This window comes from Cervus elaphus, chromosome 9, assembly GCF_910594005.1.
Source record: "Cervus elaphus chromosome 9, mCerEla1.1, whole genome shotgun sequence".
In the NCBI taxonomy this organism is placed as follows: Eukaryota; Metazoa; Chordata; class Mammalia; order Artiodactyla; family Cervidae; genus Cervus; species Cervus elaphus.
Window position 1 is genome coordinate 55437047 of NC_057823.1, and position 23663 is coordinate 55460709.

At 42.5% G+C, this 23663-nt stretch overlaps 1 protein-coding gene across 7 annotated transcripts in view; it reads left to right on the plus strand.

Annotated features, from left to right (window-relative positions):
* The window catches only part of ARHGAP26 (Rho GTPase activating protein 26), a 470784-nt gene that overhangs the window by 364844 nt on the left and 82277 nt on the right, over window positions 1-23663 (plus strand). For all 7 annotated transcript variants that reach the window (XM_043913110.1, XM_043913112.1, XM_043913113.1 and 4 more), the window contains exons 19-20: window positions 6604-6742; window positions 21157-21310. In XM_043913110.1, coding sequence (XP_043769045.1) covers window positions 6604-6742; window positions 21157-21310 — 293 coding nt within the window. The remainder of the gene's footprint in view (window positions 1-6603; window positions 6743-21156; window positions 21311-23663) is intronic.

Sequence of the window (23663 nt, forward strand, 5' to 3'; positions counted from 1 at the left end):
TACTTGAAACCCTGATGCGCCGTGTCTCAGGAAAGTGCTTAGTCTCCTCTCTCTAGAAGCCTTTCTCTTTTGCCTTGTAATCCCAGGCCTCTGGCGTTGATTTATTGTCTCAACTACTTTTCAGTTACAGACCAGGAACTCTTCATCATTACCTAATTTTCCTTCCATAAAAATCACAGCACATAATAAAGAGTACACCACACACATGGGGAGGCTTCTAATCCTTGTAAATTGCAGAAGCATATTACAGGTGGAATCAGAATAGGTATAAACATGTATATGTGACATGGCTAAGAATAAATCCCACAAGTGTCAGTGGTCTCCAGTGTCAAGATGGGCCCAAGGGAGGGGCAGGGGGCAGCAGTGAAATTTGAATTTTGTAGACAACAAGGGGGAAAGAACAGCAAATTCTAACATTGCTGTAAGCATTTAAGATCGATGTTTTGCAAAGAACAGTAATTAAATTTTCACTTATAAATTAAATCCTCTGCAGATAATTCATTGTTGAGTCTCCAGTTATTCTCCTTCTTATATTTTTTTATTGGATACCGTCATGGCTTTTGGGCACTGAGTGTCAAACTGTGTTAGGTGCTTCTGTCCTCACCTCAGTCCCAGTAGTTTTTATAGATACAGCAGCTGAAGGTCAGAGTTATATAATTTGTTCAAAGTCACAGAGCTAGTGAATGACTAAAATCAGATCCATCAGACTCCACAACTATGATCTTTGCATTTTGTTTTTTGTCTCTCCAATTAATAACAGATATAAAGGCCACAGGTGATTAAGACCCAGACAGTCCAGCTAAGCTGTCTTAAGTCCTAGTCCAGCTGTACTCATCCATGTGACCTTGAACAAATCAGCTCGTCTCAATGAGTCTCACCTATGAGATGACAATGCTTAACTTAACATCTGCTTCTGTCGTGTCCAACTCTTTGTGACCCCATGGACTGTAGCCCGCCAGGCTCCTCTGTCCATGGGATTTTCCAGGCAAGAATACTGGAGTAGGTTGCCATGCCCTCCATCAGGGGATCTTCCCGACCCAGGGACCAAACCCGTGTCTCCTGTGTCTCCTGCGTTGGCAGTTGTGTTCTTTACCACTAGCGCCACCTGGGAAACCCCAAGAATAATGATAAATCCTGAGAGAAAGTGAAAGTGCTAGTTGCTCAGTTGTGTCCAACTCTCTGCCACCCCACAGACTGTAGCCCACCAGGCTCCTCTGTCCATGGAATTCTGAAGAATTCCAAGAATACTGAAGTGGGTAGCCATTCTCTTCTACGGGGTATCTTCCCCACCCGGGGATTTAACCCTTGTCTCCTGCACTGCAGGCAGATTCTTTACTGTCTGAGCCACCAGGGAAGCCCAAGTCCTGAGATAATCCATGTGAATAACAGCATGATAAGCACTCAACAAACTTGGGATACTTTTATTGTCCCTTACCCTAACTCTACCTCCTGCCCACCCTTTATCCGGTTCTGTGCTCAGCATTTAACGTGCATTAACTTTTCAGTATCTCTGCAGGATAGGTGTTAGATTCCCATTTACACAAGGGAAACAGCTCAAAGGGGTTAAGGCTTTTGCCCAAGTTGAACCCAAGTCTGTATGGCTCCAATGCCTATTTGCTTTCTCCCGATAAAATGATGGTAAATTCCTTTCCTATATATTTATTTTTTGGATGATGTTTAGGTTTTTTTAAAATTAATTTTTATTGGAGTCTAATTGATTTACATTGTTGTGTTAGTTTCTGCTGTACAGCAAAATGAATCAGTTATGCATATATCCACCCTTTTTTAGATTCTTTTCCCATATAGGTCATTACAGAGTATTCAGTAACATTCCCTGTGCTATACAGTAGGTTCTTGTTAGTTATCTATTTTCTATATCAGTTCAGTTCAGTTCAGTCACTCAGTCGTGTCCAACTCTTTGCAACCCCATGAATCGTAGCACACCAGGCCTCCCTGTCCATCACCAACTCCGAGAGCTTACTCAAACTCATGCCCATCGAGTCGGTGATGCCATCCAGCCATCTCATCCTCTGTCGTCCCCTTCTCCTCCTGCCCCGAATCCCACCCAACATCAGGGTCTTTTCCAACGAGTCGACTCTTCGCATGAGGTGGCCCAAGTGCTGGAGTTTCGGCTTTAGCACCAGTCTGTCCAGTGGACCCCAGGGCTGATCTCCTTCAGGATGGACTGTCTAGTAGTATGTCAGTCTCAGTCTCCCCACTCTTCCCGACCCCATACCCCCATTGGTAACCACAGTTTATTTTAGGTATCCATGACTCTGTTTCTGTTTTGTAAATAAGTTCATTTTTATAATACCACTTTTTTAGATTCCGCATATAAGTTGCATCCGTTACACGGCAATGATGCCACTGTCTGTGTTGGTGATGTTAGTCCTGCCCGCTGAGCAGCCAGACCAGGATTTAGCCCAGCTCTGTGTGACTGCAGAGGCCAAGCCATCCCTGACCATTCTGCCACAGAAGGGGAAACAGTAGCTTGGTATTTACAGGTCTGCTCCTTCCACTTGTAGGAATATTGAAATTAGGGATACTTGGGAGAGTTATTTAGAATCATATTTTTATTTTATGGTCTTCTCCTCCCTGGTGGCTTAGACGGTAAAGTGTCTGCCTACAATGCGGGATACCTGGGTTCAGTCCCTGGGTTGGGAAGATTTCCTGGAGAAGGAAATGGCAACCCACTCCAGTATTCTTGCCTGGAAAATCTCATGGACAGAGGAGCCTAGTAGACTACAGTCCATGGGGTCGCAAAGAGTCGGACATGACTGAGCGATTTCACTTTTCCCTGTTAGCTTCCAGAAGGCTTATAGCCTTCCTAATAACTTTTATTTCCAAGGCATTCCTAAGTCAGAATTCGTTTGTAAATTTGAACAGAATTAATGGGACACTTGGGGTATAGAATAACCTCCCCCCCCACCCCCCGCTTTTCTGTTAATTTGGAACGTTTCTGTGAGATGAGTAGATTGTTCAGCTACCTGGTAGAGCTCCATAAATCTATTGCTCAGAGACTACGTGAGCTCATACTTCCGTTGTTCGGCAGAGATGTTGGTACACTGATTCTACTCGTTAGAATGAGGGAAAGGGCACAGGGTTCTCTTGAAGTCAGCCCTTCCAAACAAATTAGGATTGGAGTAACAGCAAAATTGTGAATCATTTGAATACTCATTAGAATTCCAGCTCACTTTTAGCACACAGGCATCTCTTGGCCTGGCTGAGAAGTTGGCTCAACAGTGAGCAGCCTTTAAACAACTTGTATGTATTCAAGTTTCAGAGTTAAAGGAACAACAGTAGTTTGGGGAATGATTGCCCAGACTCCTTAGTGAAAGTTTGTATCTCCTGTTCTGAATTGGTCTGATTTGCATGCCCTTGTGCCTCAAAAAAAACGTGTAATAATAATGATGATAGTCCTATGTCTGGCACTCCACATTTCATAGCAGGCCCACTTGCACATGTGTCCATTTGATCCTGAAAATAGCCCTGTCCAAGTTCTTCAAAAGCCTGGGCCTGGCTTGCACTGAGGCCCAGAGAGCTAGACCTCAGGACTATAGCTCTGGCCCATGGAGAAAATCTCCATCTTCTAGAACTAGAATGATTCTAGTATGCCCCAATAGCTTTCATTTTAGAGAGAACAGCCAATAAGCAGAATGTAATTCCCATGTCTCCTCCTATTTATCAGTATATAAACACAGTTTGGGAAGCAATTTTCCACTCCTCTGTTTAAATCGGTAGCTCTTCCTCACGACTCACTCTTCTTTGTTTCTCTAGCATCTAGTACAGTTTTTAGGAAAGAGGAAATGCTCACTTTTCTGGTGACAGTTGAAATGAAAATGCTGCATATGCATTATCAGTTTTCTTATTGTGGTTGTACAAGGATCTCATTTTCAGTAACTCATTAGAAAAAGAAAGACAAAATTTGGAAGCCAGACATAGGAGGTGGGGGCTTATCACTTAGTCTGAATTCATTTTCAGATATTTTTTGCTTGGAATTGCAGAACATGCTGTACTTAAGGCCAGAGGCAGAAGGATGTTAAGAGACATCATTATTTGTTGAAATCTGTACTTGCGGGTTTGGGCAGCAGCTTTGGTAGTATAGGTTGGCTGGAGAAGATGAGCTGAATGCTGAGAACTGCTGTGGAGATGGGGAGGGGAGTTGTTGGAAACTGCAGGTCTAGGGTTCCATCCAAGCCCCTCTCCTGCTGGGCCATGTGGTTCAGGAAATCTCTCCTTGTGGAATGGTCCTCCTGCTTGGCTGCACTGAGTTGACCTAGCACAGTGACTGGCAGGTGCAGACACTCATATATAAGAGCAAGTGCCAGTGTTACTGGTGCACAGGGTGTCACCTAGGGGCAGCCCTGGCTGGATCGTTGGGGTGCAGAACGAAGTGGGAGGGAGCTTCTTAGGTCTGTGCTTAGGTCTTAGCACTGTGGTCCTTGAGCTCAGCAACAAGCATAGTTTCTCTTTTCTTTCCTTGGAGATCCTCAGAGGGATCCTGGTGACATGTGTAGCACTGGTACTTATTTTTGGGGTTCAAGCTTCTCTAGAAGCTAGAGGGGTTTTGTTGTTTTTAAGTTCCCTTCTCTCCTTACATCCTCGCCCCAAATGAACTCAGCTGTGTAATGATTCAGTTTATTTTGCTGAAAATTCAGTCCCTTGGGGAAAATATGATAATGCTGTTTTCAGACAGCTGTGTTTGGAAGGGAGACTGACTGCAGCAGCTGGCTGGCATCATTGGAACCCAAAGACCTGCCAACTCATGGAGAGCAGCTGTTTTGGCTGAAATTCTTATCATTCTTATGACTTTGCTTCCTATATCTCAGCTTCTGAGTTCTGCTTTTTTTTTTTTTTTTCAAGCGAGCTTTTGCCCTTCTGCTCCACGGGAGGTTTCTGTCCTCCCTGAGCTCGCCTTAGGACTGAGTTCTGCTTTTTAATGCACGCACAAAGGGGAGAAAACCGTGGGAAAGATTCTCCTGTGTCTAGGGCCACCCATAGGTGAGGGGCATGGGGGTGCCACCATTTTCCTCTCATCACTTGTGATTACTGGGAAACAGATGATCCAGAAGACTCCAGAGTATGAAATGATCATGAATGGGTCAATAAATGTTGATATCGTAATACAGTGGATATATTATGCAGTCAAGAAGAATAAGGTTTGAAGATTTTTTAATGAAGGGCGAAATGTTACAATACAATGTTAGAAGAAACATATAGGATACAAAACTGTAAAAAGAATAGGATTCCAATTATGGAGAAGTGTATTTTAACATTAAGTGAGATAACTCATACAAAGCGCTTGAGGTGGTTCCTGACATGGTTGATACTCAGTAAATCACAGCTGCTAGATGCAGACTCTCTAAACCATAGGAAACATGCTGTACTCAGAATGCTGGTAGAAAGGAGATGCTCAAAAGATCTTTCCAGGCTGAATGAATTAGTGTTGTTGTTATCATATGCTCTTAAGAAGGAATCTAGAAAATCTGGGGACACAGTTTTTCTGTGTTATCATCTGTAATTATGTTTATAATTGTGGCAGCTTAACCTCTCTGCCTCAGTCCTTCATTATAAATGGTGAAAACAGCACCTGATGCCCTGGGTCACACAGAACTGAGTGAGCTACATAGGAAACACATGCAGCGACTGGTCCTTAGGGAGCTGGTGTTGCAGGGTGGTGACTGTGATCATGGTGAGCACCATGTAAGTGGTAGCTATTATAATAATTCTGTCATAGTTGGATCTGTAGGAAAAAAGACAAGCATTGTCATGAATTTTATCTGTCATTTTCTTCTCACTTTTTTTTTTTTTTTTTACTGTGGACCTGTTTTGTTTTGTTTTTTTGCAATGAAAGCTTAAAACAAAAAAGCTCATGTGAAAATAAAATTCAAATGCTAACAGTGGTTATCTCTAAGTAGTGGAATTGGGAGAGTTTTTCTGTTTTCTTCTTGAAGCTTTTCTACATTTTCCAAACAGTCTGTAGTATGTATGTTACTTCTGTCATCAAGAGTTGGGAGAAACAGCCTTTTTTTTTTTTTTCAGCTCAAAGATAAAACAAAGCTGCTGAAGTAGAAAAGATGGTCCAGCTAGAGATGACTGAGGATGAGAAAATGATGCCCTGTTCTGGGCTTCTTTGGGGGATGTCATTTAAATGCATGTTTAACATCCTCAGAAAATTGTGAAGCAGTTGTTAAGAACTAGGAAATAGATCCATGCACAGTGAAGAACAGGAAAGTGATTTTGATTAATCAGTTCTGGATAAAGGTAATCAAAAAAAATTTGAGTCCTTTTCACAGACAGTGGCTACTTTCCATTGGCCCTGGAGAGAACAACAGAAAGAAAATCCATGGAAATGATAACAGAAGGGGTGGGAAATGGAAGTGGATGGTTCCTGACCCTTGGGGTGTACTTCCAAAGGAGACTGTTTCCTGCCAGTTCCTAGAGATGCTTACAGTAGAGTCCTGAGCAGATGCTGGTGGTCTTTTTCAATCTTTTTCTAGCTGGTTCTTAGACCCACTAGACTTTCTAATCATACAGGTCCAGACTTGTGCTTTCTTCCGGGTTCGCATTAGTGTGTAACCTTTTTATGAAACTATTTTGCAGATATTTAACACCGTGCCAGACACGCCCCTCACCAATGCCCAACTGCACCTGTCTCGGAAGAAGAGCAGTGACTCCAAACCCCCGTCCTGCAGCGAGAGGCCCTTGACGCTCTTCCACACCGTGCAGTCAACAGAGAAACGTGAGTCACTGCCTAGGGTGCCCTAAGAATACCTCGGCCGCCTCCCCACTGCCCGGAGAAACTTACCTCTACCTTTGTGTGTAAGCTGCTGCCTTTTGTGACCTTGAGGACAGTGTATTGACCATCATGCCCTCCCAGGTTCTGTGGCTGAGTAACCTCGACAGAACAGGAAGCAGGGGTGCTGAGGATGAAAGGCAAGGAGCCGCACGGTCCAGGATCCACTTTCCAGATCTCCTGTGGGCAGATAGCTGAGCCTCTTTTCCTCCAGTCACACAGTCAAAGCTTAGTTCAGGCACTGCTTCTTCAGCCCCTCCTTTGTTATTGGCTCCACTGGGACCAGTTTCCCTTCCTTTTCTCAGGTTGTAATTCTATGCTTATTAGCACGAGACACGCGTACCACTGGAATGGGGCTTTCTCTTTTCGGGGACCTTGTTTGGCTTGCTTCTCCTTCCCCTCCACTTCTTCCAGGCCTGGTGCACAGTAGATACTTACTAAGTGTGTGGAATTAATTAATAGATTAATAAGAGAGCACTACGCTCCTTGCTCCAAATAGCAGAGGGTTCTCACCATGACTGTATCAAATCTTGTTTTCACTTCTGGATTTCTGAGTACTTTGCAGCGATCGGGTTACTGGGCTCTCAGATCTCCAGTGTGGTTTCTCTTCAGTTCCTGTAATGAGGGAGTCCAGTGGTGGAGGAATGGGTTTGAAGGCCCCAGCACTGCCCATGGGCAGGCAGACCGGGCTTCTGTACCAGTGACAGCATTTGAGCAAGCCTCCTACTTTCTCTCAGCTTCAGTTTACTCGTGTGTACAGTAGGGTTAATAGGCCCTAACTCAGAGGAAAGTGATGGGGATTCAGCAAACTTATGCAGTTAAGCAGCTAGCACAGGACGTGGCAAGGGTGATCGGCTGACAGCTGCTCCTGTTATCATTAGTTACTGTTTAATCACATGTAGGAACCGAGGAGGATAAAAACGTGACCTTGTCTGTAAGGAACTCACGATTGAGTAAAGGAAGTAGACAAGTGAATAGGTAACAGTAAGTCGGCAGATAGCTGCTCTCACAGAGAAGTGTGTATTGGGGAGGCAGAAGAATCTGGTGGTTGAAAGTGCTCATGGGCACAGCTGCCTGGGTGAGAGTCCTCCTTGACAGCTCCCTGGCTGTGTCACGTGGGCCCATTCTCTACTATTGCAGGGCCTCAGGCTCCTCTTCTGCAAGACAGGGGTAATGGTTTTCTGCCTCACAGGTTTGTTGTGAGGATTAAAGCACTTCAGATGGTGCTCTGTAAATGCTGGGGGTGTGAAAGTGCTATGATTATTATATAATTATTATATATTTTATTTAATATATTAATATGTAGTCTGTATGGTTTTATATATTTATACAAATATGATATGTCTGTTATGTATTATGTGATAATAACAATATTCTCTATGAGTTACAGTAAAATCACAAATCAGAAAAAATTATCGTCTTGGTTTTGAGGAGGGAAGACATTCTATATTTGGATTGGCATCTTTCTCTTTGTTACAGAAAATGTTTTCTATCCCTTTGTCTTCCAGAAGTAACAGCCTTTCTATCATTATTCCTGAGAACAAATCTGCCCCATCTTGGAGGATCACTGCTTTTAAAGAGATTGCTGTATCCCATAATGTGGCCACACCTTGGTGTATCCACTTGGGTTGTTTCAGATACCTTGCTTTTATGAATAAAACCACTATATCATCCTTGTAGCTGAATCTGTTCATAGTCATGATTATTTCCTTAAGATAAATTCCTGGAAGAGTCCCTGGGTCAGCAGATAGGCACAGTGTCAGGGCTTTGACCCCATACTGCAACTGGCTTTCCTTCAAATAGTAGCCTGTGTTCCCCTTAAGTATCTGGCTAGGGACATTCTCACTGTGTTCTATACCAGAAAATACTTGCAACAGGCCTGGCCTCACCCTCATCTGCCACGAACACAGTATCTGGCTGTGGGGTGAGAAGCTTCTCATATTTCCAGGACAGCCACGGTCACCTAAGGTTTTGTGCTAAGCAGTGTACGTTTGCGCCTCAGGACAGATCAAATGATATTGGTAAATTCCTCTAAGCTTGAAAAAGTGCCAAGTTGATGCTTAGATGGGAATAGAGGCAGCTATGGATCAGGTCTTTCCCCCCCCCCCCCCAATTATTTTTATTAGTTGGAGGCTAATTACTTTACAGTATTGTAGTGGTTTTTGCCATACATGGATCAAGTCTTAAAGCATATTCTCAGAGCGTGTAAGAAAGAAGGTGGCGATTAGGAGAAAATCAGTTAGATCTCTTCTCAAGATTAATTCTGTCACACGAGGCAGCGAGTGAAAGTTAAGGATGTGTGAAGGCAGACGTGCCTAAGCTGCAGATCAAGCTGTCCCTGTCTGAACACAGGTGGACAGGAGGATGCGAGACAGGAAGACAGTGAAGCAGTAATCTTCCCTGGGAGCAGAAGGAAACCCTCCTTGGAAACAGGGCTGCATGCTCGTGTGTGAGGATACTTGCAGGGTGCTCAGCTTTCCTCCTTTCCTTGGGAGAAACATTGTCATTGAAAAGTATATAGGGGTGTATGTATAATATACTTTTTAGAGTTTGCTTTGGAACCCCCAGTTCCCCGAGAAATTAGAATAATACTCAGGCTGGCCTGGAAAGCACTGTAGGAGAAGCGGGTGAGGAAGACTGGCCAAGAGCTGAAAGGTCCTGCCAGCACTCACTCCTCCTAGGTTGCAGTGCAGCTGCTCACCACTGTCACATGAGCAGGTGACAGGGTACTATTGCCACACACCAAACCCTCCCCTTTGTCTGATCTATGAACAAAGATGGAAGATTTTTTTTTCCACTTATTTTTATTAGTTGGAGGCTAATTACTTTACAATATTGTAGTGGTTTTTGCCATACATTGACATGAATCAGCCATGGATTTACATGTGTTCCCCTTCCCGATCCCTGCTCCCACCTCCCTCTCCACCCGATCCCTCTGGGTCTTCCCAATGCACCAGCCCCGAGCACTTGTCTCATGCATCCAACCTGGGCTGGTGATCTGTTTCACCCTTGATAGTATACTTGTTTCGATGCTGTTCTCTCGAAACATCCCACTCTCACCTTCTCCCAGAGTCCAAAAGTCTGTTCTGTACATCTGTGTCTCTTTTTCTGTTTTGCATATAGGGTTATCGTTACCATCTTTCTAAATTCCATATATATGCGTTAGTATACTGTATTGGTCTTTATCTTTCTGGCTTACTTCACTCTGTAAAGATGGAAGATTTTATCAAAGCACGTCGCTGAGTTTACACTTTGGGATCAAAGTACTGGTGAAGACTCTGCAGGTAATCTGTGAAAAAACACTTATATTTCCATACAGTGATGTCTTTCAGTTTAAGGCCTCTATCCATGCCTAGCTCAGTACTTCCCAAACTTGGCATCATGTACATAATCCTTCATCTACTCTTTGGGCCACAACCGTATAATTTTTCCACTGTTGTTTGTTTGATACATTTCTTTAAATCAGTTTTTAAGAACCTTACTTCTTTACATTGCCTCATCCTATTAAATAAAATTTCTAAAATATCAGTTTTGTTATCTTACTGTATTACTCTCTAATATACATGAAAACATTCAGTTCAGTTCAGTCACTCAGTCGTGTCCAACTCTTTGCGACCCTATGGACTGCAGCACTCCAGGCCTCCCTGTGTATCACCAACTCCCAGAGCTTACTCTAACTCACGTCCGTTGAGTCAGTGATGCCATCCAACCATCTCATCCTCTGTCGTCCCCTTCTCCTCCCACCTTCAGTCTTTTCCAGCATTGGGGTCTTTTCCAATGAGTCAGTTCTTCACATCAGGTGGCCAAAGTATTGGAGTTTCAGCTTCAGCATTAGTCCTTCCAATGACTATTCAGGACTGATTTCTTTTAGGATGGACTGGTTGGATCTCCTTGCTGTCGAAGGGACTCTCAAGAGTCTTCTCCAACACATAATTCAAAAGCATCCATTCTTCAGTGCTCAGCTTTCTTTATGGTCCAGCTCTCACATCCATACATGACTACTAGAAAAACCATAGCTTTGACTAGATGGACCTTTGTTGGCAAAGTAATGTCTCTACTTTTTAATATGCTGACTAGGTTGGTTATAACTTTTCTTCCAAGGAGCAAGCATCTTACTTTTTAATATGTAATATTTATATTAATATGTAATGTAATACATATTATATATATATAATATAATAATGTAATAATTAATATGTAATGTCTCTGCTTTTTAATATGCTATCTAAGTTGGTCATAACTTTCCTTCCAAGGAGTAAGTGTCTTTTAATTTCATGGCTGTAGTCACCATCTGCAGTGATTTTGGAGCCCCCCCAAATAAAGTTCCTCACTGTTTCCACTGTTCCCTCTACTATTTGCCATGAAGTGATGGAACCAGATGCCATAATCTTAGTCTTCTGAATGTTGAGCTTGAGACAACTTTTTCACTCTCCTCTTTCACTTTCATCAAGAGGCTCTTTAGTTCTTCTTCACTTTCAGCCATAAAGGTGGTGTCATCTGCGTATCTGAGGTTTGATAATTCTCCCCGGAATCTTGATTCCAGCTTGTGCTTCCTCCAGCCCAGCATCTCTCATGATGTATTCTGCATATAAGTTAAATAAACAGGTTGACAATATACAGCCTTGACATACTCCTTTCCCTATTTGGAACCAGCCTGTTAAATACATGGATTTTTAAATATTAAATATTAAAACATAATAACTGTGAAGCTAAAGAATGTTCATCCACATCAAACCCTAGATTGTCATATGTCCCAACTGTGGAACATGTACCACAGTTGTAGTCCACAGATCTTGCTCTAAATTTTTGACTCAGATCCTTCCTCTTAACATACACTAACTCAAGATTCTTCTGTCCAGTCAACTGGAATCAGGTTCAGATGTTGCCTGTTGGTTTTTATATCATTGTGGACACTTACCAATCATCTGTCAATTTCATGTTGAAAACTTTGGGTTCATTGTGACACCTCTCCGGGTTTGATGTGACCTTACCTTTCTTCAGATTCTTGTTACAGGGATGACATCTGTGAGGACACACAAATCTACCCCTACACAATATCTCCATGTCCCTCCCTTGTACCTTCAAACTTCATATGATATTGCCAGAACTTCATTTCTCTTATGTCGATGTGCCTGCTCTTATTTGAGTTATGTTTTTTCTCAATCTCATTGGCACAGTTGCAGCTTAATATTTCCTGTGGTTGTGGGTCAGCCTTTTCTTCAGCCCCCAGTTGAAATGCTTGATGAGCCCAAAATTCAGAGTAGGTGCTTTCCATTGACACATGTTTTCCCCTCACCTCACTGCAGTGTCCCCAGCCTGTGCAGAAGTTGGAGCCCGTTTTTTTCTCTTAGATGTGAATCTGTGCCAACACTCTGGTCTCAGATTGTCATGGAAGTATCTAACCTGTTGATATTCACAGATGCATGTCTTACTTTCCAGAAGGAGTTTTTCCTTCTGTGAGGGTAGACTGGTTGTGTGTCTGGGCACCTCTGTAAGACTCCTCTGCTTTAATCTGAGAGTAGTTACTGGAGTCTTCTCCAGGTGGTTTTTTCCTTTTCCCAGTGTTACTTCATCTCATCCTTATAATTGGTCATCACCCCATGAGGTAGGTTCTCATTATCCACATTTTACAAACAAGTAAACTGGGGCTCTAGGGGATCAGCAGTCACCTAACTGGTAAATGGCAGAGGAGGAATTTGGACCCAGGCCATGTCCCTTCCCCATCCCATTTTGTCTCCAGAAGGGTGCCTCTGTCACTTCTCGAGCCACAGAAGTGAAAACCTTTCTAGACTGAGTTAAAGAAGGAAGAAAAGCTATCTGTCCAGTGCCCAGCGCTGCCACAGAGGCAGCTTGGACCATTTTGAATGGGTTCCTCACTACGTGTGGTGGCAGGCAGCAGCCACACCATGGCCACCCCCCTCCCCCACCCCCCATCTCACAGCAGCTCTGCAGTGAGCTGTGTGCATTCAGCAGTCGCTTAATATGCTGGGCTGAGGCAATCACTCTTGTTTGTGATCACCTTAGAGCAGATAAAAGGAGGTTTTTCATCTGTGCTGCCAGATGAATGGTAGCAAAGGAGATTACTGTTTAATCTCCAAGTTTCCATGCAGATACATCATACAGCAGAGACTAGACTGGTGTGTCTAGGTGAACGGTACTGACACACAGCTGTACTTTTTTCAGACAACTGTAGAAGGTAGAGCCAGAGGATTGGAGGGAACCAGGCACACAGGCCTTGTACTTTTTAAGATTTCTTCCAAGAGGTTGCAAGGTAACATTTATCATTTTGTCCCAGCTTTTTAGTACCTACAAAGACATGCCTCTTTTTATTACACTTCACTTTATTGTGCTTCACAGATACTGTGTGACACCCCATGGTGTCAGATAATGATTAGCATTTTTTAGCAATAAAGTTTTTTTTTAATTAAGGTATGTACATTGTTGTTTTAGACATAGTGTTATTATATACTTAATAGGCAATAGTGTAGCATGAACATAACTTTTATATGCACTGGGAAACCAAAATATTCATGTGACTTACTTTGTTGCGATATTGGCTTTATTGCAGTGGTCTGGAACCATAGCCACAGTGTCTCCAAAGTACAGCTGTTCCAGGTCCTCAAATACGTTTCTTGGAAGTATGGTTCTTCATCTTGGGTATACATTAAGATCATGTGAGGAGCTTGTTGAAAATACAGACGCCTGGTCTCCCCAGTACATTTTGAATCAGGTAATGGCTGGAGCTCAGGCCTCTGCCATTTTAAAAGTGCCATCTCTATCTGCTACCAGCTCTGCAACCTGGAGTTCATTACTTTTCATTTGTGAGCCTCCATTTGCTCATCTGTGAAATCGATCACTAATAATCGCTTCCTTGGCAGGTAATTGCCATGATTAAGTGAGCCAGCGCATGTAACATACTTGACAGCAGGCCTAGAACATAGTAAGCACCTAATAAATGTTAGCTCCGATTATGATGATTACCGCCAGGAGTCCTACTTTATGTTTGACTAAGAAAATATCCCTTCTCTGGAGCCTGCAGATTCCAAAGGAGAGGCCCATACGTGAAAGTAATGCAGAGTCGCCCTGGCCCAGAGAGAGCCCGTTCAATGCTAGAGTGCCATGCATCAGCAGCCAGGGGTGGGTTGTGCAGCCTTGGTGGGTCTAGGAATGGATTCTTGGGCTTTGTTTTACACGGATCTTATTAAATATCTGCTGAGATTATAGCTCTGATTAATTCTCTTAGTTCAGTTAATTCATCCTGGACCCTCTCCCAGACAGGCCCAGGGAGAAGTTGAGAATTCAGCTCATGTACTTCGCACGTGTGTCTCCCTTGCTGAAAAATAACTGTGACCATTCAGAGGTTTACGTAATGCCTCTCTCGGAGCTGTTGAACCTGCGGCATGTGTCTTTTCTCAAGTAGCCTCTGCAGAACCTGGGTACTCTGGACACACCTGTTTGTTTTGGCAGACAGCATGTGTATCCACAGGAATTCCTATTGTCTCACACACACTGTAAGGTGTAATGTGGCTCGGGTCTTAATTGTATGTGGTTACCATTGTGACTGAGACCTGCATAGTTGATGTGGCCCTTAGAAAGTGATGCCGTGGAAAGCTAATGGCAGGAAAAAGATTAAATTAAAAAGAACATATTCCAGGCTGCCATCTCTGGCATTATCACTATATGAGCAAAACAGGTATCACAGCATTAGGCATTATGTTATCCTGCTTTGTTAAAAGAAAAAAAAATTTATATAAGCACCTATTTCTACATATAGAAAACCAACTGGACTTTTATGCACCAGAATATATCTGGAATATTTGTATGCCATTGTGTACTTTTAAACTAGAGAGAAATGCATATTTATTATGTATTAACTAATTTTTAAGTTATTAAAAGCACTCTAATCTTACATTTCATTTACTATCTCAACCCATTTTGCAATGAGTTATGGTATAAAAATAAGTAACTGTATCAGTTTCTTCTTTTCCCATAAGTAGTGGGAAAGAAGAAACTGCATTGTCAGCAATACATCAGCAGTCTGTGTGTGGGCTTTCTCAGTTATCGGGGAACCATAGATTAGAGGGAGTGTCCCTCCTCAAAAGTAAGTTCTCAGGGAGGAAAGAAGGCTATGTTGTGAGCAGCAAAGTGTCTCGTTAACTCTGAACATTCAAGTCCCTGTTCAGCTATTAATTAGAGGTGCATTTCTAAAATGTGGTTTTTGAAATGTTTCAGGAGCAGGCTTCCCTGTTGTACCTCAGCATCTCATTCCTGTGAATCTCTTCGATCTGGGACCAGCCACAATGACTTCCCCATTCTCTCATGAAACCCATTTTCACTGGCATTCTTTCCCTTTGCAAAGCAGAGGGTTATTGTGGGTACCACAGGGAGAGTATGTCAGCCAGTCCATAGGGGACCGAGATCGGTGGTGGTTTTGCTGAAGACAGCTTGCCAGAAGTTGTGATCGCATGTCCTGTGTCTGTGGTCCAAGCACCATTGACATTTTTCACTTGTCACCTCCCTGTTTAATACAACATTGCCCAAACTATGTTTTAAGATTATTTTTTAAAACATTGTCCAAACTGTTTTCATGTGCTCAAACGTGTTGCCCAAACTGTTTCCTAAGATTATTTTTATCATAGGGACTGAGACTGGGTCAGCAAGCTTGTAATCAGACCAGCTCAGATTTTAGTGGGGCTTGGCATGCCACCCTTATCAGGAGCAAAAGCTACAGGGGAGAAAAACTGCTTCGGAAAGTCATGATTCCAAGCTTCCTGTGTACTTGGGTGTTTCCCAGAGATGGCAAACTCCAAAATTGCTGCGCACTCATCATTTTTTATTGCAAAATTCATTAAGCTGCCTTGCTATTATCATCCTATCTTGTCAAGATGATACATTACAGGCTTCATTGCAAAACTTTAACAAGTGGGAGAAAGTACACCTTTAGCTCCAACATAGCCCAGGAAAGCCTCTGGGCGTTTGCTTCTGCCTTAGTATTTTTTGTGTAACGCCCTGGGTCTTTGCAGAACCTCCATCTGGTGACTCCCTTTTCTCTCTGTTTGATCATGTGCAGAGACAGTTCCCTCCTTTGGGCTCTGTGAGGCGTTGTGAGCTGCTGTTACAGATCAGTCATCTTACCTCTTCTTTTTGACAACTAGTCCAAGACCTCGTGGAAAGCTAAAATACCAGCCTGTGTGATGACATACTGTTGTGCATGGTGGGAAAGCTCCCCTAAAGTGTTATCAGAGCTCTTTGTTTCCTGTTTACCCTTCAGATCTGAGTATTCAGTGGGCCAGACGTGTTCAGGCCTGCCAAGCCAGGAGAATTTGGCTGGGCTCTGCATGTGCGTTCCTTGTCTCGCCTCTGGGTTCTGTGATCAGCAGAGACCCTGCCTCTTGTATGTGGTGCGCTTGTCATCAGAGCGAGCGGGAGTCACTTGATAAATATGGAAAGTGAAGGAGCTTAGCTCCAAAATTTCCATGGCAACCCCCAAAAGAAATACAATATCACCAAAATTATTCTGTGGCTTGCTTTTTTTAGTTGCAGTGATTTGGTTGCATACTCATGTTTTTCCGCTCCTGATTTGTACAGAAAACAGAGACTGCCCACTGTAACCAGTACTTTGGTTTCAAGGACATTAGTGGTCCCTGCATGAAGCACCTGGAAAATTAAGTCACACAAAACTGCCTCCTGTGTGCTAGCAAAACACAGCCTGGTAGTTAGGGTTGCCTTATTGATGTTTATTATTTATGTCATGACCACTGTAGAGCCTTAATCTCTACTGTGCATGGCCTGGGCACCAGGAGTGTATAACTAACCTTCACCTCACTGGCCATTGTCATGGCTGCTTGATGTAGTCTGTGTGGACAGACATGGCCCTGCCCTTGAGTAGCGTGAATTTTTAAGGCACAGATCCACATCCAGTTTGTCGCTCCTCAGGGAACACGTGTTAATGAAAGCATCCAACACGTTACCTGTGCACATTTGCAATTGTTTGAGCTTTTATTTTACCATTTCTTTGTCTCTGGGCTCTTTTTTCCTGTGAGTAATAAGAAGAGATTCTTGTTGACAAATAAGCAAGTGTTCTCACTGCCTTCAACCAGTTCAGGAAAATTCCTGCATTGTGGGGATTCTTTCTGTTTTGGTCACTTGATCTTGTTGATTTGACTCATAGCTGGTTGCTGTTTTCCTTTTTTCAGCCCACTAGCCTGTGATTTTTTTTCAGCAATATAATTGCCATCAGTCCTTCTTCTACCTTCTGATGTGGATGCCAGAGCTCGTTTGACTCATCAGTGACTCAAAAAAGTCCAGCTCTGGTATTTGAATGATCTGGTTAATTTTTTTTTTTTTTTTAATCTTTTAGACTGCTTGTTCTCATGTTTTTCTGTCAGAAGCAAATGTCCATTTGCCCACTTGACAGACGTCCTCCTGTTTTGAGTGACATTACTGAATCATTTGCTCTTTTTTTTTCTTAATTCATTGAAGCTACAAATTAGAATTTGTTGTTGTATAGTTTCCTTAACCACCAAACATTTAATTTGCTGTTGATTTTACTCCCCACTCAGTCTCTGCAATAATCGCCTTCCTACTCATCCTCAGAAAGGATTGTCAGCATTTCAGCTTAGACGTCTGTCCTCTTAGAAGCTCTCAGTCTTATTATGTGAGGTCTCCTGTCAAAGAAAATTGTAGTGTTCCTGTAATCAGAGAGTGCCAGGTTTTTCAGGTCTCCATATCACGTCACCCATGGGGGATGTTGGTAAAGAGTCTCCCTCTTGGGATGCATATTTGTCTATCTTGGCTGCAAAACTGTGAAGTATTATGATTAAGTTTTTGGCATTTTCTTCTTGGACAAAGAATTTCTCTCCCTGATTTTTTGCTTTTGTTGTTGTTTTGTTATAGGTCCACCGCATGTGACAGGTCCTAGATACCTGAATATAAGTCAAAATATAATCTCAAAAAGAATTTATTGTTTTAAGAAAGAATCCTATGTCCTCCGGTAAATGAAACCCTCCTCAAGCTCAGTTAGGGTGTAGCCACCTGTTTTATTCTATTAACTGCTAGTCCAAGGAAGGTTGAGTCCTCGTTATCTATCCATACCCCCGTTCTCTTATGGGTTTATGGGAGTTTGGGATTAACACACAGTACTATCCGTAAAATAGATCAACCAAGACCTACTATATAGTACAGGGAGCTCTACTCAGTACTCAGTACAGTACTCTGTAATAACCTATATGGGAAAAGAATCTGAAAAAAAGAATAGATATATGTATAACTGAATCACTTTGTCATACACGTGAAACTAACAATGTTATAAATCAGCTATACCCCAAAATAAAATTTTTAAAAAATAAAAAAATTTTCAAAAACCAAAATTATCATTGTTCCACATGCTGCAGCCTTCCTTGTTAGCTCATGAGAGAGACCCAGTCTGTAATACTGTAGTGGGAGCTAGGTTCTTAAAACTTTTACCTAAATCCATTTTTTACAAACAAATCTTTTTTATGAGCATTAGGATTCTGATAAAATATTTTATAAAGCAAAGCATTTTTCTGTGACTTTTTTCAGTTGTGATTTCAAAATGTTGTCTGTCCTGTGCCGAAGTCTACTGAGAAAGGTAGACATATGAACCAGTCAGTACTCTAATATTCATCTGATTAAAATACGAATGAGTTAGTGTCAGGGTCTGCTGTCTGGGGCCTAGGTTCGGTACTCAGGAGGAGCTCAATAAATATTTCTTGAATAAGTGAAAATTTTAAAATGTTTCATTTCAGATACTCTGTTTTCTAATGAATAGTAAGATAGGAAAAAAAGGTCCTGATAATATTTTAGAAAAGCTAATATTCTTTTAGCAAGGCATTATTTTAATTCATTGAATTATACCCCTCTCATGGACAAGTAAATATAATCACAGAGAAATATGAGCTATAGTTATTCTCTTCTCTTTCCTATGAATTCAGATAATTATGTCCTACATACTTAGCCTCAAACTAGAGTTAATAAAACTCTTCATCTCTCCTCTCATGAAGCAGAACACACATCCTTTGAGCCCCAAAGAAGTGTCATCCTTACTCCCCATGGAGTGGAGGTAGTCTTGGGCTCCTCATACTGTTTCAGGAGTCTTGATGCGAGGATTTTGTGCAAAGGAAAATTTTACTTACTTATGAACTGATTCATACTGATAAATGGCATATCCATTCTCTCAATGATCCCCTAATTATGTAATTTTGGAGTTGTTTTCCTTCCTGGTAGCAAGCTCCCATTTGCAGGCCCTAGTAGTCCTCCCACATCTTGGCTCGATGTAACTCTTGATTTCTCTTTCTTTGTTGTTTCTCTTTGGAACTCAAGCTTTTGAAATATGAACTGTTCTAAACCTCAGGAATCAACTTAATAATCTATTTTTTTCAAAATCTGATTAGAGTTCAAGGATATCCCATAAGCTTCATGAGTTTTTTTGACTCAGAATTCTGAGAGGCTTCAATATGGCCTTGAGAATTTGCCATGATGTGTATGTGTGTGTTTGTATGTTTTTGCATTTGTGTACCTAATGTGAATATTACTCTAGCATCATTTCATAAGTTTATTTTTATATACATGAGTATATAAAGGAAGAGCATTATATATATATATAGTATATATATATAGGAATATAAAGTATATAAAGGAAGTATATATAGGAAGAGCAAGGAAATGCAAAGGAAGAGCATTTTTTATCATAACATTCCCTCCCTATTTTGCCTAAAGAGACCTGAGTTCAAATGTTGACTCTGAACTACCATGGAAGTGAGCCTAGTCTTTCTTCTTAGGGATATGGTATACCTCTGGCTCATTTCAGAAAGATCCAGTGAGGATTAACCCAGATATGATATTTCTTGATACATGAATTGATTGCCCAAAACATCAGTTGATTCCAATATGATGTATCTGTAAGGAATGTGGAACAAGAAAGATAGTCTATGTCTCTGATGCTCTGCTCCTACAGTAGTGCCCATGCCATTTGTCTAAATCACCCAAAATGTTTTCTTCAGCACATGGTTCCACGTTTTTAAAGATGGGAAGAAACAGAAAGTTCTTTTCTTTGAGCAATGTTCTGAAGTTTACAAAATGCATTCTTGCGTGTGATCCCACTTGATCCTCATGACAGCTCCCCAAACTGTGCAAGGCATTTCTCAGGCTCCCCATTGTATAGCTGCATTAACCAAGAAACAGAGAGCCAAGGAATATTGCCTGACTCTACATACCCAGTCAGGAGTGTGGTCTTGGAGGGAACTCAGGGTTTCTCCCCTCTGACTTGGTAATATTCTTCAAACACTAATATGACTGCTTGGAACATAGACTCAGATTTGTATATGTAGACTACTCTGTAGTCCTTACAGATCTATTGGTCAAAAAACTTTCAATGGAAGCTCAGCATCAAATACTTGGAGTTAGAGGCAACCCAGAAGGGTCTGGTTGGGGAATGATCAGGGGGTTAGGTTACAGAGCCATAAGGAAGTAGATGGTCAAAGAGTAAATATTTTATGGTGTGGTACCATAGGGTCAGAGGTAGGAATGGCTTAGGCAAGTAAGACAGTTTTAGGGGCAGGAGTTTTAGAATAAAGGGTGAATGTCACAGAAGCCAAAAGGATATGATTGACTGCAAGGGGACTTTGAAGGTTCTCTCTGTTCTGACCATCTGCCAGTCCAAAGAAGACACAACTTATGGTGTGGTGGTTGAGCCACTCAGGAAAAGGCTGGTCATGTGAAAGAGAAGATATGTCCTGTCAAGTGGAGGAATGAGTTTTGCTCTAAAGTTTCACATCACCTGTTACTTTCAGGTTCTTCCTTGTAATTCCCACTTGTAATTCTTACTTTAAAAAAAAAATCATTTATTTATTTATTTCTGGCTGTGCTGGGTCTTTGTCTGGGTCTTTGTTGCTGTCTGTGGGCTTTCTCTAGTTGCAGCGATCCAGGGCTGCTTTCTAGTTATGGTGTGCAGGCTTCTCATTGTGGTGGCTTCTCTTGTTGCAAAACATGGGCTCTAGGCATACTGGCTTCAGTGGCTGCAGCATGTGGGCTCAGTAGTTGTGGCACCCAGGCCCAGCTGTCCCTCAGCATGTAGAATTGTCCTAGACTAGGGATCAAACCCATGTTCCCTACATTGGCAGGCAATTTCCCAACCACAGGGTCCACGGGGAAGTCCTCCCACTTGTGATTCTTATTTGTCCTGTAATTCTTCCCTATGTCCTTTTCCTAGTTTCATCAGCACCAGAGAGCGCCATGTAACCTCATTATTTATAAACTTTTGGATAGGTAGGAACAGACTATCCCAATGGAATCGAATGGAATAATATTAATATGGGTTTGTGGGTTTTTGTCCCCCCCAGAGGAACAAAGAAACAGCCTCATCAACTCCAGTTTGGAATCTGTCGTCTCTTCAAATGCGAACAGCATCCTCAATTCCAGCAGCAGCTTACAGCCCAACATGAACTCCAGTGACCCAGACCTGGATGTGCTCAAACCCACCCGGCCCAACTCACTGTAAGTATGATGTCCGGCTGCCGGCCACAGGGGGGTCTTGTCAGCCATTCTACCCAGAATGTGCTCTCTGGCCCGGCCTGACTGAGTATTGTCCCATGAGCCCAATGTAAACCTTCTCTCTCAACTTGGAAGCTTGGCTAATAAGTTTATTTCACATTTTTTAAGCATCATCATCTCGAAGGGGAACATACTGCTTCTTGGCTTTGGTGACGTTTGACCTACCATCCTGCTGAGATGGCTTTGGTGATGGCTCCTTGCCTGTGCTGGCTGCTGGGGCATGAAAAACTATTTCTTTTAGTTTTTCAAACATCCAGGCACTGTAGTAGCTCAGTAGATCAGTAGCTACATTTGTTTCACTCATTTGTGTTGTCACAGTTTCCCCCTTCTCCCCAACTTTGTTGAGTATGTTCAGTGCTATCTGTCTCCACTGCTAGAGAGAATAGCTCCAGGAGCCCTTTGAGTCTTTAGCTCCTGAAACCTTAGCATGACCATGATCACAGAGTAGATGCTCTAAAAGAGAAGAACCTCTGTTGCTTCATTCTTGGGCATTGAGCACCCACAGCTGAGACAGGCAATTTTGAAGCTGGTTGTCCAATCCTCCACGGAAACTAGATCTACTCTGCTTGGGCCAGAAAGTTCTCTTTTGTGGTTGCATCCCACATTACTTAGCTTGCTTCTTCAGACCACCCCATAAATCTTATCCACTAGAGCCTTTGCAGAAAGAATGTGAAGCCATGACCAGAACAACTGGACCCTCCGGCCACAGTTGTATGAAACTCAGGAAGAGCAGAGTTGACTTTGCCTTTCTCTGGTGAAAATAGTTTGAGGTTCAGCCACAAATTGCCTTCAGGGCAGTCGTTTCTCTTGGTGAGACACCAGCATGTTAGAACCTTTTCCTACCCTTCTCCTTGCTGTGGTTGCATGATTGCACCCCGCCATTCTATCTCACTAACATATTTACAGACCCGCAAAATGGGTCTAACATTTTTTTTCCTTAGAAGAGACTAAGGGATACTAAGGGTTGGAATGAAAAATGACTCTAAAATGGGTAAGAGGTACTTAGAAAATGCAGTCACAGTGTAAGATGAAACTGTACATTGAGAAAATCAGGTCTCTTTTTAATTGTTGACAGCTTTAAATCCTACCTTGATATTCAAGAAGTTTAATTACTTAACCTGTTATGAGGTAGATGATGTGTTTGTTTACCAAGAAGTATCCTCAAATGTTCAAAATAATGTAACTTGTTCAGCTTGTGGGCAGTGAGTCCCTTCTGGTTCTCCACAGCCAATGGAGCCTCCCTCCATTGATGGATGGCTCCCTCAGGGACTCCTAACACTGCTTTCCTAGACTTTAAGGAGATTCTGGTTCCTTTTCTTCCATTTTGTTTAAGCCTCTGTACCTTGCAGTTGCTGAAGTTATTTGTTGCTCATCATGAGCACAGTTGCTCAACACTCCCTGATTTTCACCAGCAGCACCAACTAGTGGTCTTTAAGCTCTGTTTTCAGCAGCTGGTGTCTGGGAACCCCTGAGGCTTTGTTGAGTATAGTGTGTCCAAAGAGGCTGCTTCAGGAGTTACATGGAAATGGGGGGTTATGTCTTTTAAACAGGTCATGGATGAGGGGGCTTGTGACTTTTTATTTTTTGATGTCTAGATGTGATTTTTTTGAGAACCCAATTATTTGTCATATGCTATGAAATGTACAAAAGTCATACTTTAAGTAAGCTAGATTTGTATTATGTAAAACACTAGCTATCACTTTACCTGCTTCATGCCATCCACGGGACACATGCCTACCTGCTATAGGTTTGGGGGCTTTCCCAGGGAAGGGAATATGAGGCCAAGAACAGTCTCATTGTTTGGTGGAGGATGGGAGGCTGGAATGTGGGTATGTTTCTTGCTGGGCTGTTGTCTTCCATTCAAGGGAATAGCTAAGTGATACCTGGGAATCCTGAGCTCCGGGAAGGCTGCTGCTCTTGAGGTAGAAGCAGTGCTGACACTGGGGTTTGCCTGAGCCCTGATGAGGGCCATGTCAGTGGCTCCACACTGCAGCTGGTTCACCACCCATTTCTGAAACCCAGAGCCAGGAGAGGTTGTCACCCAGTTTGTGCCTGCCTGTTTTTTTCTGCCTGGGATTGGCCTGGATGGACCATACACAGACAGACTCGAGGTTACCCTGGCAAATGCAAGCCGCAGCTTTTCCCTGAGGCTGTGAATTCTGAAAAGTCTGAAGCACCTTCTGCTGTGGTGCTTGGGCTCTGTCACAACCAGTCCAGGCTACTTGGGTCTCAGCACTGAACCCTTTCATTCTTTCCATCCTTGCTCACTTTGAAGTGCACCAAACTCCTTGAATGG